Source organism: Octodon degus, unplaced genomic scaffold (assembly GCF_000260255.1).
Source record: "Octodon degus isolate 3935 unplaced genomic scaffold, OctDeg1.0 scaffold00075, whole genome shotgun sequence".
Taxonomy (NCBI): Eukaryota; Metazoa; Chordata; class Mammalia; order Rodentia; family Octodontidae; genus Octodon; species Octodon degus.
Window position 1 is genome coordinate 529609 of NW_004524651.1, and position 16035 is coordinate 545643.

General features: G+C 44.0%; 1 protein-coding gene across 1 annotated transcript in view; it reads left to right on the top strand.

The window, feature by feature from the left end:
* The first annotated feature begins 6454 nt into the window (after window positions 1-6454).
* Osbpl1a (oxysterol binding protein like 1A) overlaps window positions 6455-16035 on the top strand; it is a 184185-nt gene continuing 174604 nt past the window's right edge. Inside the window, exons 1-3 of the mRNA XM_004635804.2 lie at window positions 6455-6577; window positions 14650-14735; window positions 15838-15912. Coding sequence (XP_004635861.1) covers window positions 6457-6577; window positions 14650-14735; window positions 15838-15912 — 282 coding nt within the window. The 5' untranslated portion in view covers window positions 6455-6456. The remainder of the gene's footprint in view (window positions 6578-14649; window positions 14736-15837; window positions 15913-16035) is intronic.

Consider the following 16035-nt stretch of genomic DNA (forward strand, 5'->3'; position numbering starts at 1 on the left):
TTTTTTTTTTTTTTTTTTAGCAGTACTGAGAGTTGAATCCAGGACCTCTTGCCTTTTAGGTGGGTTCTCTTTCACTGAGCTATTCTCTAAGCCCTCTTACATTTTGAGATGATCTCCCTAAGATACTCAGGCTGACCTCAAACTCGCCATCCTCCTGCTTCAGCCTCACCCCTTCTTAATTATTCAAGTGAGCAACTTTATAGCAGCTGAGTTTAAACCATGTCTTAAAGCAGACTCAGGAGGCGTAATTTTCGCCAACTTTACCGAACATTTAGCTTTGCACTGGGTATGAATAAAATGATGAATACCCAGTGCATAGAGTTGGTCTCTGTTTCCAAGACATGCAGTTGTAAGGAGGTAGAATGGAATGCATTTGAATGAGAGCAGGTGATGTAAATGTTTCAGGTATAAAGTGAATAATTAATATAAACATTTTACATTGTTTTTTTAATGATTTACAAACTGTTGCTTGGCACTGTAATTACAGCTAATGCTATCATTTCTCCTCCAGAAGAAAAAAATTCTCTTATTCCTTTTTTTTTTTTTTTTTGAGACAACTTCTCGATATAGCCCAGGCTGGCCTCGAACTCATGCTGATCTTGTGCCTCGGCTTCTTGAGCACTGAAATTGCAGGTGTGCACCACCATACCCAGCAGAATGCTCTTTTTGAAAAACAATTTAAAAAAAATTATTCGGTACAGGGTCTCGTTACACAGCTTGGACTCGTACTGAGTTGTTCACACAGAGATGGTTACTGGAATCGCTGGCATTTAATTTCAGAGACTGATTTGAGTGTTAGGAAATACACGCCGTTATTGTGCCCCTTGATTACAAGCTCTGCACTCTGGTTGTGGCTCTACTGTTACACGCTTGCCAGGTCACTTTACTTTTGTGCTTTTCAGTTTTGTCCTCAGATCGGTATTTTCAGTATTTGTATGTTTTTCATTTAAATCAGTGTTTTCACTCAAATCGCTGTGTGGTGAGCCTTCAACGTAGTGTTGGCTGGTTCAGCTCCTTGTGACGCTAGCGATGGGGAAGCGGATGCTGGCCCTGCAGGTGACAGGGAGGCTGTAGTTTCTCTCAGGCATCCTGCAGATTCCTGTGTGCTCCCCTTTCTCTTGGGTGCTAAGGTTTTCTTTGCTCTGGTTCTTGCCACACAGGCCAAAGCACACTCAGGTGTCCACCTATAAGGGAAGCCCTCACCTTCTCTTCGGAGTGAAGCTGCTTAAGAAAGTTTATCTTGCTCTCCTTTTTGTCCCCCTACTCGCTGCTCAGGTCACCAGAGCCCTTGTTCTGCCGCCTCTGTTTCCCCTGGGTGTATTCAGCAGTGGCCTTTGCCCAACTCCTAGGCAGTGGTAGGTCTCCTTATTTGGCAGTTCTAACCTACCCAACCTCTTTGAAACCCTTGTGCCTGCTACTCAGTGTTCTCCACCTTGGCTTTTGTTTTGCTAGCTCCTCCTCCTCAAAGGTTAGCCACCTCCCAGCAGAGAGGGGTCCCTTTTACCCGCAGGATTGTAATGACCATTTAGATGCTTATAACCCTCATAACTCCTACTGTTTCCTTTTGGTTTTGATGCTGGGGTTGAATCCAGGCCCTTGACCGAGCCAAGCATGTATCTCCCCCTGAGATGCCTCCCTGGCCCCACTGTGCTCGGGTGCTCTTTGCTAGTTCTTACTGGATATCTGCATCTCCATTTCCCCAGCTCACTACAATCCAGTGTAACTTTTCCATTCCACGTCTTTACTCATCCCCTTGTTTTCTATCTAGATGTCCAGACTAGAAATCTTGTGTACCTTTGTGGTCTTGGTAGACTACTTCCTCTGCAAGTACTGGTTTAAAATTCCCTTCTCTCTGTAATTCCCTCCATCGTTAATGCACGTAGAGAGCTAACAGTGAATTCCTGTTCTCTGTGCAGCTGCTGCCCCTTATACATTGCTGGACTTGATACCTGCTGTGATGTTCACTTGCCTGCCCTGTTTCTGGAGGGCAGAGAGTAGATTAGCTATCGTTATACTTCCTGCCAGTAGTAGGCCCTGTCATCAGGAGATAACCAAGAAATATTTGCTGAATAAATTTTAATCCCAGTTAGTAATTATGAGTAACTGCAGAGCTAATACATTACAGAGAACTGTTCAGATGCTAGATTTATTTTTATCATTTTCCTGTTGTCAGAAATTGAAGAATGTTAATTTTTTCCTGTTAGGTAGGTTAGTGTGGTGAAGATCCAACAATCATGTTATAGAAAACTTCTGATATGTCTTTAAAGGCTTAAAAAATATTACACAAAATACTTCGGTGTAGCTTACCAGCAAGTGTAGACCATTGCCCCTTGTTTAATGTGCTTGACTGACTGAAAACATAAAATCCTTGTCATAAAATGCCCATTCAATTAGGTGTTTAGATTTTGAAAAAAAATTTTCAGTCACTTACATTTGCCTACTATAAAGAAATGTCTTCATATTATAGGACATTTCCCCAAAAAAGACTATTTAGGGCCAAGGGATATAGCTTAGTCACAGAGCACTTGCTTAGTGAGGGCAGGGCCTTGGGTTCCATCCCCAGAGCCATCAAGGAAAAGAAAAACCGCTTAAAACCTTAGTAATTTCACCACAAGGTGTCATGGACCACTCTGATGTTAATGATCTTAATCCCTAGTATTTCTCTGAATGTGTGGAACATATGAAGAGATTATAGGCCAATCCATAACCTATTCTGTAAATGGAAACCATCTTGATCTGGCAGTGTATTGCAAATTATAGTTTCAGAAATTCATTTTTATTCATAATATGACAATTTTCAGTTATGTGAGTAAATCTTTATTAATGGACCTTTTTTTTTTTCCTTTGGTGGAACTGGTGATTGAACTCAGGTCCTTGTGCTTGCAAGGCAAGCACTTATTCTACTGAGCTATCTCCCGAGCCCCATGTTTTTTTTCTTTTGCCTTACAGATAATGCTACAGTTAATACAAGTACTGTGAAATATTTATTATTTTTAAATTTTTATTTTTCGTATTTTTTAGGGAAGGGCCTACAGTGTGTATTGTGAAATTTTTAAAAGGAGCAGTCAAGTGTTGTTGTAATAATTATGTCAGTGACTGTGGAGTTGATTAATATAAAAGTTGATGAGCAAGCCATGTGAAGAAAGGCATTCTGGCCCCTGTTAGAAGTAGTCTCCCAGGAAAAAGTATTAATTCTGAAGGAGCCTGGGCTTGTCTGCCCTGAGAGTTTATAGAGTATTGCAGAGGGAACTCGGTGAACAAGGCCTGGGGGGAAGGTTGAGCAGGCCCTGCCCATGGTGGTTATCTGTTAGGTCTTGTGATAGGGTGCAGGTCTGGGCCTCTGGCTGACAGGAATTTGTCAGAGAATTAGGTTGCTCTTCATTTTCTGCTTCTGAGCTCAGAGGCCAACCTCTGTTCTCCAGGTACAGTTGGAAACAGAACACCTTTGAAAGGTACACTGAGTATTCCCGGCGGCCAGATGAGAACAGGTAAGACCTAGGGGAGGTGCACAGCCAAAGCGCAGGGATTTCCTTTCACTCCGGGGATTCCCTGTCCTAATCTCCTGTTTCCAGTAGCCTGTCTTCCTCATTCTTCACGTCTGAATTTTGGGCCCAATCCTCCTTTCATTTCCTAAAAAATGTGTGAGAAGTAAGTTTTTATCTTTGCTTGCCTAAAAATGGCTGTGGGCAGGGAGTGTAGCTCAGGGCTAGCCCGCCGTGCTTTAGCTTACCTGAGGATCTGGTTAGCTCTCACAGCTTGCAAACAACTGTATTCTGCTCCTGTTTTTCATTAGCTGGTTATTGAATTTGGGATTGGATATACTTTTCCTCTTTGCCTTATTATCTTTTAACTGCTCATGTTGCAGGTGAAAAGTCAAAAGCATTTGTTCCTTTTCACCTGATTTATTCCCCTTGTTTTTTCATCTCTGGAAACTTACGGGACTCTTTCTGTCTCCAAAGTTCAAATAGGCTTTGGTGGGATCTCTTCTACAGACCAGGAAGTTTTCAGAATTGTTGGATTCTCAGTGGTCCCTGCAGTTCTGTAAAGCTTTCTTGAATTATTTATTTTCTTTTTTCTGATTATTGTATTTTCTTTTTCTAGAACTTCTGTTGTTTGGACATTTGACCTCCTAGACCAGTCCTCTTAATTCTCTTAGAGGTTTTTTTTATTTGTTTGTTTGTTTTTTCCTGTTTTCTTCGGAACTGGGGATTGAACTCAGGCCCTTGCACTTGCCAGGGAAGCGCTTATTCCATTGAGCCATCTCCCCGGGCTTTTTCCTGTTTTCTTAACAGCTTTAACTTTTAGGACCTACTGTCAACCTTATTTTCCAACTCTTCCACTGAGAAGATTTGGAAATTAAAAATTAAAAAAATTTTTAATCTGCAAAGTTTTTTGGTACAATTTCACTTAACACATTTTATTGTAGTTCTTACACAATACACTCTCTCATTCTCTAAATTTATTGCTTTTTAAAAATTTTAGGGGGCCTGCCAGTTAGCTCAGTTGTTTAAATGCCTGCTCATGCAAATGCAGTCAGGTGTGGGATACCACAGTTCAGTCCCCAGCTCCACCTGCCTTACCAGACGGCCCTTAAGGCAGCCTGAGCCAGTAAAAAAAAGAGAAAGAAAGAAAGAAAGAAAGAGAAAAAAAAGAAAAACAATCCTACTTAAAAATTTTTCTCTGAAAAATTTTTTTTTTTTTTCCTCTGAGGGGACCAGGGAGATGGCTCAGTGGAATAAGTGCTTCCCTGGTAAGGACAAGGGCCTGAGTTCAATCCCCGGTTCCGCTCAAAAAGCAATTTTTTTTTCTCTGAGAAATTTGTCTTTTCCAGGTTGCTTTTCTTTCTTGTTTGGTGTTGATCTGTTTTTCATATTGCAGCGGCTTTATTCAGATGTTTAGTTGTCCTTGGATATTGGCACTTAGATAACTGGGGAATTAAAAAGGTACCTGAAAAATGATATAGTAGGTGGGCCCCTTACAGGACCAGCCTCACACGGGGATCCTGGGGATGGGTCAGTTTCTGGGAGCTCCTATTCTTGCTGTCCATCCGCCTTGGAGACCTTCACAGTTAGCTTCTCTGGAAGATTTGATCAGTCTCTACTGATAGAGTTACTTTTAACTTTTCCAATTATGGCAGGCAATGCAATCTTTATAAACATGGTTATAAAACAATCTTGTATGTTTCTATATGTAGATGTTTAGAAATAGTTGTCCCAAGTAAATTACATACATGTGTATTTTATATGATGTTACCAATGTTGCTTCTCCCCCTGCAACATATGAAATACTTCATGCATTCAGCTCATGTCAGCAGTTTGTAGGAGTGCACGTTTCTTGTTCATGCTAGCGTTGGCTATGTTTAATCTTTGTTTTCAACCTTTACTCTCTAGTTGGGAAAAAAATCATTGGTTTTTATTTGTATTTGATTATTAGTAAGAATGAGATTTGCATTTCTTCTGTGAGTTACCATATTTGCCCATTTTGATATGTTATATGTTTAGCCTGAGTCTTGATAAGAAAATAGGAAGAATATTTATAGTCACCCCAAAATTCTCATCTAAATTTTTTCAGAAATTTTTGCATATGTCTGTATTTTAACATCACAGTGTTCCTCCTTTTCCTCTTCCTCCTTTTCTTCCTGCTACCCCTCTTCCTCCTCTTCTTGATCATTATGTAGCTCAGGGGGACTTTAAATTCAGTACCCCAGGCTGGCCTTGAACTTGTGGTGCTCCTTTCCTCAGCCTTCTGAGTGCTAGGATTATAGGAGTGCACCACCACGCCTGGTGCATTACAGTGTTTCCATCTGAGTGATCACTTTTGTTTTGTAAGAATAGGGAGAAGTTATTGACAGATAGCTTCTAAGAGACACAAGGGGACACAGAAATTTGGTTTCCCACTGCCCGTGCTTCTCAAGGGTGTTTCATGGTGCAAAGCCACACAGTGAGGCCGGTTCAAGGTGGGACAACATTATAATTAACTGGTAAGATTCCAAGTATAGCTTCCGAAGGTTAATATTGGTCTAGTAGGAAGTCACAAGGTAGGTGTGAGGTGGGACAAAGCTGCGGTGAACTGATAAAATTACAAGTGTGATTGATCACACTCTAGCTTTGTGGTGGGTTATCAGTGCCGCAGTAAGTTTGGGTGGTGCAGTGTACTTTGCTGAGTACCTCCGTGCCCTCCACCTTGCAGCGGTTTAGAAGTTTGGTTATGCTGTATCCTGCAGATGAGAATGAAGGCTTTGAGAAGTTAGGAAGCTTGTGCAAGTGTCTGCTGTACCTCGTCAGTACTAATGCTCGCGGCAGGGAGTCTCAGGGTCAGGTTCTAGCCCTGCGGCACAACTCACTGTGTGTCTTATTAGTCACAAAATAAAGATGGTTTTCTCCTGTATTGTGAAGTGCTATCTAAAGGCTAGTCATGGCCTTAGATAATAGCAGTGTTTTGTTTTCTAACCTAGACATGAACACAGAGGCAGAGCAACAGCTTCTCCATCACGCCAGAAACGGCAACGCTGAAGAAGTGAGGCAGCTGTTAGAATGCATGGAGAGGAAGGAAGGAATGGCTGACATTAACTGCAAAGGTGAGCGCTGGGAGGATGCGTAGCGCTCTCTTTGGAGTCTACGCTGTGCATCGTGTACTCATCACTCATCTTCCTGGTCTCACATATGACAAATTTCTTCTCTTTGGCAGAACCTTCACTAGCCTGGTAAAATGTTTCTCTCATCCCGTCCAAGTCAGAGGAACCGAGATCCCTTCCTAATTATTACCGCTTCTCAGGCAATTGTTTTGGTTCTTCTATACTGGGGACTGAACTCAGGGTCTTTCAAGGTCATGCTAGGCGAGCACTCTACTACTGAGTGACATCCTTAGCCTTTTAAAAGTTTTACCGTGAGATAGGGTGTTCTTAAGTTGCTGAGGTTAGCTTCAAACTCGCAGTCCTCCTGCCTCAGCCTCTGTGATAGCTGGAGTATAGGCACGCGTCACAGGTTTGGCTGTGTTTTTCTTCTTGAAGATCTTGTAGCTGGGCCAGTAGATCTGAGGGATTTCTGTGGACCCAGCATGTAAGGTACCTTGGAGATGATGAGAGGAGACAGGCGAGATCTCTGCCCTCACAGAGGGCAGTCTGGATTACCAGGGATATATGTGAGAGAGTGTGTAGGTGAGGGAAGAGAAGAGAAGGGGTTCAGTCAGAAGGGCAGCACGTGCTGAGGCCTGAGTAGAGAGGCAGCATGCATAACCAGGGCCTACGGGGCAAGGCCAAAGTGAGGTGAGCAGGAGCAGCCAGGTGACACTGAGCCTTGCAGAGCAAGGTTACCACGTATCACAGCCTCATCTCAGATGTGCGGGGGCTTGATTCTCTAAGGTGTCTGCGATTTTCACAATCCTTCACATTCGCACAGTGAAGTAGAAGGGCCAAAAAGTAGTCTTTGGATGTCTTCGGGGGTTATCAAAAGGACTGCTATTGTCCCCGCCCCCAAACTGGCATTTAGAGTAAGGGTGGGCCTTGCTATGTGTTCATGCGGTGAGGTAAGCTGTCATGAGCCCCATGAGCCGCCTTTGGTTCCTCAGTAACCTTTGTCTTTTTAGTCCTTCTTAAGCTGAGGAAAATTTAGATGTGAAGTTAAACTCCTGTCTGTGACGCTGTCACACGGTGCTCCTTGGCTACCTCAGGAGGCACCTAGGCTCTTGTCTGCTTTGTGTCACCCCAAGTCTCTTCCACCTCTTCATCTGACCTGTGCCACAGGCCTTGTGGTTCAGCTTGGTCACAGTTGGTCCTTGTCTTAGAGCCAGGGGGATAATAGCTGCCCCGTCCAAGGAGCTGCAGGCCTGGGAGTTAGTGAATGAGAGACAGACAGACAGAGAGACCCACAGACAGACACAGAGACAGACAGAGACAGACATTAGTCATGCTGCCCAGTCCTGAAAGCCACCTTGAGAGGTGCTAGTCAAATCTTCACACAAAGGCTAAAGAATCTGGAGTTTTTCACAGGCAACAGCAATAGCAAAAACAACCCCCAACAACAATAACAGCCAAACCCCCACTCAGGAAGGGTGAGAGTCTTGGGAGCTCCCCCTTCTGCTGTTTTGGTCTACCTGGGCCCCCACTCCCTGGGATAGTGCTGCTCATACTCAGGGCAGGCCTTCCCCACTCAGCTTGCTGACCTGTCTACCAGCTTTCTCTGGAAGCATCCTCCAGGCATGTTCAGAAGTATGCTTTATCTCCTAGATATCCCTCACCTGGTCATATTTCCTACCAGAATTAACCACCACACTGCTCTCTGGGGAGAGTGACATGTGGTGGGAATGACTGACAGGAAGAAGTCTAGAGTGGTCCTGTGAGCTTTCCCGGTGGCTGCGTTTCAGGTTCGCCTTCTGGCCTGTGGGTGCTAAGACACGTCTTTTCCTAGCATCTCAGGTATAGCTTCCTGTTCTTCCTGTCTCCTCTTTCTCTCACTGCCTGGGCTTGAGATCAGAAGCTACATGTCTCATCTTATCTTTTTTTGCCTTCCACAGTCCCTCTGTCCCAGGAAGAGCAGGCTTCAGATGGATACATGGATATTTTATTCCTCTGTGACATTCTTCTAGAATAGCATACCTCATGGGAAAGGAGTGCTATCTTTGCAGTAGGAGAGAAACTGTAACCTGAGTGGTCTCAAAACTAATAGACTGAGGTAGTTAAAGGAATTTGAAAATTCCTCTCCAGCCTTCAAAGGCTGACTCGTAGTCTTTACCTCAGGATTCCATTTTGAATGCTAAAAATATTCGATCCTCCTTAATGACTCCTTTCTGTCTACCCCTCCCCGATCCATGGTAGCCTCAGGCTAATTATTGGAAAGTCACCTACTTTCCATGAAATGAAAATGTGAAACTGAGAAACATATGTTAATGTTTTTCCAGAATATCACCTCATTATACCTGTCAGTCAGCCTCTGTCTTAAGGGCAGTTTGAAGGGTTTCTGTAGAGGAGTGATATAATCAGGTGATATGTAGGTATGGGACCGAAGGGCATGGGCAAGATGGTCTGTGTCGCATTTCCATGTGGGCATTCCTTCCCCGCACTTCCTAGTTAACTTATTTGTGTGCCAAATCCTGAAATACGGGGGAAATGGTATAATGTACTATAATTCTCCTGCAAGAATTAAAGATTACCGCTGTAAAGATGTTATTGTTGGAATACAGTGATGTCACGTTGAAAATGAGATAGTGAAACTCTGCCATGTCCCAGACACACACTGAAGGTTGACAGTTCTAGGGTCTGGGTTGGCAGATCTAGCTAGTGGTGCTTGTAGGCGTTGCTGTGCTGATTGTGTCCTCTTGATCCTCTCTGTTCCTCATGTGAGTGCTTACAAATGAAGACATGTAAATATTAACCTTTACACACATAATATACTTCATATGAAACCAAGGGTGGTGTTCTAGGAATAAGTTTCAGAGGTAGAATAAAAGCATACATTGGCAGTCTAGATACCTGCTTCCAAATAGTGCTGTTAGTTTGTTAGGATGGCTAGGTGTGGTCACTTAAACATTGCCCAGTAATACCTGCTCGTGTCTTCACCATCATAAAATTCTGTGCAGGGATCTGTTCTTTTTAAATACTTAAGAGCCTAATATTTTTTATTCATTGAAACTTTAGATATCTATAAGTAATAAAAAAAAATATATGGGGCCGGGGTGATAGCTCAGTGGAATAAATGCTTGCCTGGCAAGCTCGAGGTCCTGAGTTCGATCACTGGTACCACCAAAAAATAAAAAGAATATTAGAGTCATTCTGGGGATTATTTATGATTTTACAAATTAATTTCTTGATTCAGAATTCCCCTTAGAAAACTAGATGTTAGTAGACCAGCTCAGAAACTGCTCTAATCACTTAGAGGACCCTCCAGTGGCAGATGGAGACAGAGGCAGTGGGCGTAGAGAAAAGTGCATGTAATAAGTTAATATTTTGGAGTAGAAGAAATGGAACTTACTGAGTGGGAGGGAAAAGGATGGCGACGATGGCTGGCAGAGAAATGGGCACTGGGTGTGGAAGCGCAGGAGGAGGAGAAGGGCGTGTTTGGTGTGGAGATGACATGTGCAGAGTGCAGGGAGAACTCAGCTGCGGGCTTTCGAGGGTCAGCTAGGAGAGGGTTGGGCGTGGGACTGCAGAGTCTGAAGTCAACAGCATGTAACCAAAGTAGTGACAGAGGGCCAGGAAAGGCCACTTAAAAAAAAAAAAAAAGACAATAATGAACATACCAGGAAAAATCAGAGCAGCTAAATGGTGCTTGGAGGGATGTGCAGAGATGTGAGTAGGACTGGAGCATGGGGCCATGGCTGGCAGAAAGGACCATGTTGTCCAGGGCTGGGCAGCCAGGCAGTGGGGTGGCAGCTGAAGAGGGCCTCTAGGGTCCCTTGGCAACATCTGGATTCAAGCTAAGCACAGTGATGATGACAAGGTGAGAGATAAACCCAGGCGCAGTGGACAGATGGTTGATGGGACAGAGCAGGTGGAGTGAGTGAAGAGTGGACGCAGGGAGGGGCTGGGAGGGGGAGGGCTGGGGGAGGTAGGCGGGTTGCTTTTTTATTATTTCCTATGAGTACAGAAAGAGAGAAGTTGCAGATGGTGAGAAGCAGAGTACCTGAGAACCAGGATGGGACAGACTGGGAAGAGCAGCCAGTCATTGACATCAGGAGGGCAGGAAGGTAGATGGGTTGCTGTAAGCCCAAGGAGCTCCATGAACAGAGCTTCAAGGTGAGATCATTCCTAAGGGACCAGAGCCTGGGCAGGAAGCTGGAGGAGACCAGTGGAGGGCCTGGGATACCTGTTGTGGAAGGTAGGAAAGATACCTGACAAGGGCCCTATCAGCAGGACGGCCTAGCCTAAGTGTGGAGCGTGGTGTCCTGGCTTGTGTTGCTGAGAATCCACAAGGGGCTGTTACTTTGCTTCATCATTGGTTAGCAGCCTCAGTGTGGTTCTGAGTTAGTGGATTTATCAGGCTTTGGGGGTTTCCTAGGCAGCTGTGACAAAGGTATTGAAGCAAGGGTATTATTGATAAAGAAATATTGACCTGTGTGATCAAAGACCATATACCGCATTTATTGTTAACAGTTAACATGGGGCTGTTGCATATGTGATTAAAGGGGTGATGGGCCCAGTAAGTCCAAGAACAAGTTCTACATGAACAAGCTGGCATGTTGGGAGTTGGAGGAAAAGTGGCTTTCTATGTCCATAGTGATGCCCAGGTGTTGGCTGTGGTGGTGGGTACCTGGCATGGAGCAGAGACATGGTTTGTCAGTTTCTTGTTGCCAAGACAAAATACCCACCACCTGATGTTAAAGGGGGGCAAGATTCATTTACTCACCATTTGTAGAGGCTTCAGCCCATAATCAGCTGGCTCCAAGGTAGGGTGGCATGGTGGGGGCATCCCAGAGGAGAAACAGTCCACAGGACAGAAGGTAGTAAGCAAGCAAGGGAGGGAAGGAAGGGGACAAGTCTCTTTCTGTCCCTTATGTTGTATCCAGCCTACTGGGGTTAGCATGGCGCCAAACTACTCAGTGGACTGATACAATCATGCATCCTTAATCCTAGCATTGCAACATGGATCAGTCCCACACTCTGGAGTCAGCTGCCACAGCTACCATGTATGACTGCGTGAGGCTTTAGGGGGCGCATCCAGACGCGAGCCATAACAGCATGGAACAAACAGAAGGATACTTGCATCGACGGTAGGATGGCACTGGGATTTGAGGTCAGGGAAGTACTGTGAGCCTGAGGCTACCTGGAGAGGGATAAGCCGCTGAATGCTGGCAGGTGGCAGCAGTGGGGCGTTCGAGGGAGCAGAGGTTCAAGGAGAGCTTGGAACGTGAGAGAAGGCGTGAGCAAGGGCAGCCACAAGGTTTTGATGTGGAGGTTTGCGTGGCTCCTGCTCATTGTGGATGTGGACACTGGGGGGTCTCCACCTGAGGAATAGGGGTGGGGGCTCGTTAGCATCTGGCAGAACCAGGCTTCACTTAGGAACAGAAAGCAAAAGAAATGTCTGGTGAAATAGGCTGAGGCTGTGAGATTTATTGGCTGTGTAATTAGTGGTTCCACAGGGCACGCGTGTGAGAAGAGACAGATGCGGCAGTTTGGGTAAATGGCAGATAATCACAGACATGCTGCTGGCAGCTGGAGCCGTGCGTGCGTGCGTGCGTGCGTGCTTGTGTGTGTTGGGGGTCATTATCGTTTCTGTGGTGAATACTCTTAAGGTCTGTGGCTGAAGATTCTGTCAGTTCAGAACCCAAAGTTCAGGAGCTGAGGGCAGCTCCCTCAGAGCCCTAGAGCTGTTAAGCTGCAGGCGTGCCTCTGGCGTGGCCCCTGGGAGCAGTGGTCTCCTGGGCTTTCGTAGCCCTGTGGCAGGGTGGGCGTTGGAACTCTGATACAGCTGCAGTCTCTGCAACCCGATTTACAAGTGTGGCAATCTTTTGGCGCATCTCTGCTCTAAGCAGCAGTGGTCTTATCTTTTTTGCTAAACTGTGTAGCTTTGGTTGTAGGATCTGATGTTTCACTGCTTTTAACTTGGGTTCTGGTTATGTAGTGGGATTCTTCTGCTCTCTGGTAACCCATTATCCTCATAGGCTGGCGTTTTCTCCACAGGCAGATGCCGCTTTCGGTTCCTGTCTCTGGACTTGACTGCGTTTCCAGTGCTGCAGGAGGGACTGTAGACTCTTTCCATGGTGTGGGATTGAACAGTCGCAGAGTCCACCTCCTGTAGAAGTCTTCAAAGAGAACTGCTTCTTGTGCAGTGTTATGCCAAGAGAAAGTGTCTTGGCTGGTTGGAGAACAAGTGGTTAAAGACTTAAAGTTGAGAGCCAGAGAGTTGCAGGAGATCAAGTGATTTGAGCGTGACCTTGTTACTTCCTTTCTGTCCTTTTAGGGATTAAGATTTTGAGTCAAAAAGTGGCTCCAGGGCTGGGATATAACTCAGCAATAGAGCTCTTTTTTTATTTTTTATTTTTTTATTTTTACGGCAGTTTTATTTTATACCATTTAGCTGAGAAACCAAGGTGGGGTGAAAGATTGTAAAGTACCATTAAATACTGTATTATCATTGCAAATGTGGTAATTTGCTACAGAAGTGACCAGATGTCTCAGCTACTCATCTCTTGTTGTTGTGACAAATACCCAACACCCAAAATGAAGGAAGGAAAGGTTTATTTATTAAACCTCACAGTTATTGGAGGTTTCAGTCCATACACAGCTGGCTCCAGGGCAGACTGGCACATGGCAGAGGGCAGCAGTTCATGGTGGCAGAAGGCAGCAAAGCTGCAAGAACAAAAGGGAGGAGAAGCAGCAACAAATGGAAGCAGAGAGCAAGTCTGTCTCCCTTAAGATGCATTCAGGCTGTCAGCCCCAGGCTGGGTGTAGTACTCATGCCCATAATCGCAGCAGCACTCACACCCATGATCTCGGTGGATCATGAGTTGATGACAAACTCTAGAAGTCCACCCCATGATTGCAAGAGGTTTTGTGGGACAACTAGACACAAACCATAATATTCTGTCCCTGGAACTTCCAGACTCATGTACCTCCCTTTATTAAAAATACATTTTAGCTCATCTCTAAAAGTTGCCAAAGTCCTAAAAGTTTCAGCACTGCTGAAAAGTCTAAGCCCCAAGTCTCCTCCAACATCTAAGGCAAACTCTTAGCCATGAGCCTCTGTACAAAGGAAAAGTTAAACACTTCCAGCATCCAATGGCACAAAATAAACATGAACAAAATGCAGACAAACTTTTTGCCAAGCCACAACACAAATCATGCTAAGTCCAAAAGGTACACACAGCAGGATACCAAGCGTTGGGACCAAAGCAAGTCCAAAATCCAGAAGGACAAATATTAAGTCCTGTAGTTCCATGTGGAACATCCGAAGCAATCTGTGCTGAGTTGTGAGCTCCATGTGGCTCCGCCCCTGTGGCACTCTTGATGGTAGCTCCCACGGCTTCTCTCTTAGGCCCACTTTGCTCCCTCCTTGCAGTTTCCCTTAGATGATCCACGTTCCTGGCTTTTCTCAATTTCTGGGGTTTTCACAGAACAGGCTTTTCACTCACAGCTTTACACACTGCCCTCCCAGGGGCACACTGCCTGGCCTCCCAGGCCTTCTGAAATCTAGGTGGAAGCCTTCTTAACCTCAGAACACCTACAATCAGCAAGCACCTAAAACCATTACCATGTGGATGATACCAAGGTCTGCTGCCAGCTGGAGCAGTAGCCAGATTTTCCTCTCTCTTGTCTGCAGGGTTTGAGTGCCTGGAGCACTGAGCACTCTGATCCTGATTCTGAGGAATAAATTCTCCATGCTGGCGCCACGCTGGAACCTGGTGAGGCTGCTGTGGTCATGGAACATGGAGCTTGGTGGCTTTTTCCCCAAGGCAGCAATAGAGCTCTTGCCTAGCAAGTGCCAGGCTCTGAGTTTGATCTCCAGCACCACAAAGGAAAAGTGAAAAGGTGGCTCCGCACCTGGCCCTTGCGAGTTCTGGCCCATTGCACTTGTTTCTGTCCTATGTCTTGCCTCTGCAACCAGGGGCTCTGTGCAGGAGAGTGTTAGCATTGGCGTAGTCTCATGGGAGGAAATTTAGTTACTGTAACACGACCTAAACCACATCTAAAAATGCCTTATCTGCTTCTGTTCATAGGAAGAAGTAAGTCTAATTTGGGCTGGACACCTCTTCATCTGGCCTGCTATTTTGGACACAGACAGGTGGTCCAGGATCTGTTGAAGGTCTATTTATGGTTTTAATTTTTTAATGACTACAGTAACGTATTATGGAAACTATAAGATGAAAGTCTTGGAAAAGCTAAGTAACAATAGCTTAAAGTAATAGTTTGTCATAAAAGACACTTAATTTTTCTTTACTAAATATATCAATTAGGTTAGCTTGATGAATTAAAAAATCTATCTTTAATAATTTTATGTTAGTGGTTTTCAAAAATGGCAAATGAGCATATTAATGAAGATACAATTTTCAGTTTTATAAGAATGATAGTTGCAAAAATAAGAAAAGCATATCTTAAATAATATCACAATCTCTTACAACCATATTTAATGAGAATTGAGACTTTGTATTTCTCAATTCTCTGAATAATTTTTCACATGGATATTTTTGAAATTGGGTTACGGCTTTCAATTTATGTGTACATTTATGTGGTGTTTTTTTTAATCTCAATACTTATTAACTTGGTGGTGGAAGAAATATATTATATTCAGAGGCAATTCTTTTTTCATTATAATACTTCTAGAGTTAAGATGTATAGCCTTTAAAAAAAAAAAAAGTACTTTCTTATCTGGTAGATTTTTGCCTTTCAGGAAACTTACTTTTACTATGAATTGATTTATGGTGTCAACCAAACAACAACAATTGTTTTAAGTTTTGAAATGTTTCATGTATTTTAAGAACTATTTTCACTTTGCATAGTTTCTTTGTTTTGTCTTTTTGAGATAGCATTTCTCCATCACCTTAGGCTGGCCTTGAGGTCACTTTCTAGAGCAGGCTGGCCTTGAACTTGAAATAATCCTTGTGCCTCAGCCTCCCTAGTGCTGGGATTACAGGCATGGACCACCATGCCTGGGCTGTGGCTCTTTTTTTTTTTTTTTAGAAGATTCCAATAATAATTTCTAAATTTCTCAATAGCAGATAAAATAAGCAGAAAATTATCAAAGATATAGTAGATTTGAACGTTATTCAACCAAGTTGACCTAGTTGACATATGTAGAACATCCAACTGCACCATCCTAGAACACATTTTCTCTTCTACTGTATATAGGTATGTACCAAGATAGTTCTTTATATGTGGAAGATGTTTAAAGTTTTCCTCTTTTCCAGGCTGGTGCAGAAGTGAATGTGTTAAATGACATGGGAGACACGCCTCTCCACCGAGCCGCCTTCACGGGACGAAAGGTGAAACGCATTCTGACTTTCAGTGTTTGCAAATGAAAGATTTGGGAGAGGAGTCACTACTGTTAGCTCTGTTGAAACTGGAAAAAGCCATAAAAAATATAAAAACCAGCCCTTTGGGTCAAA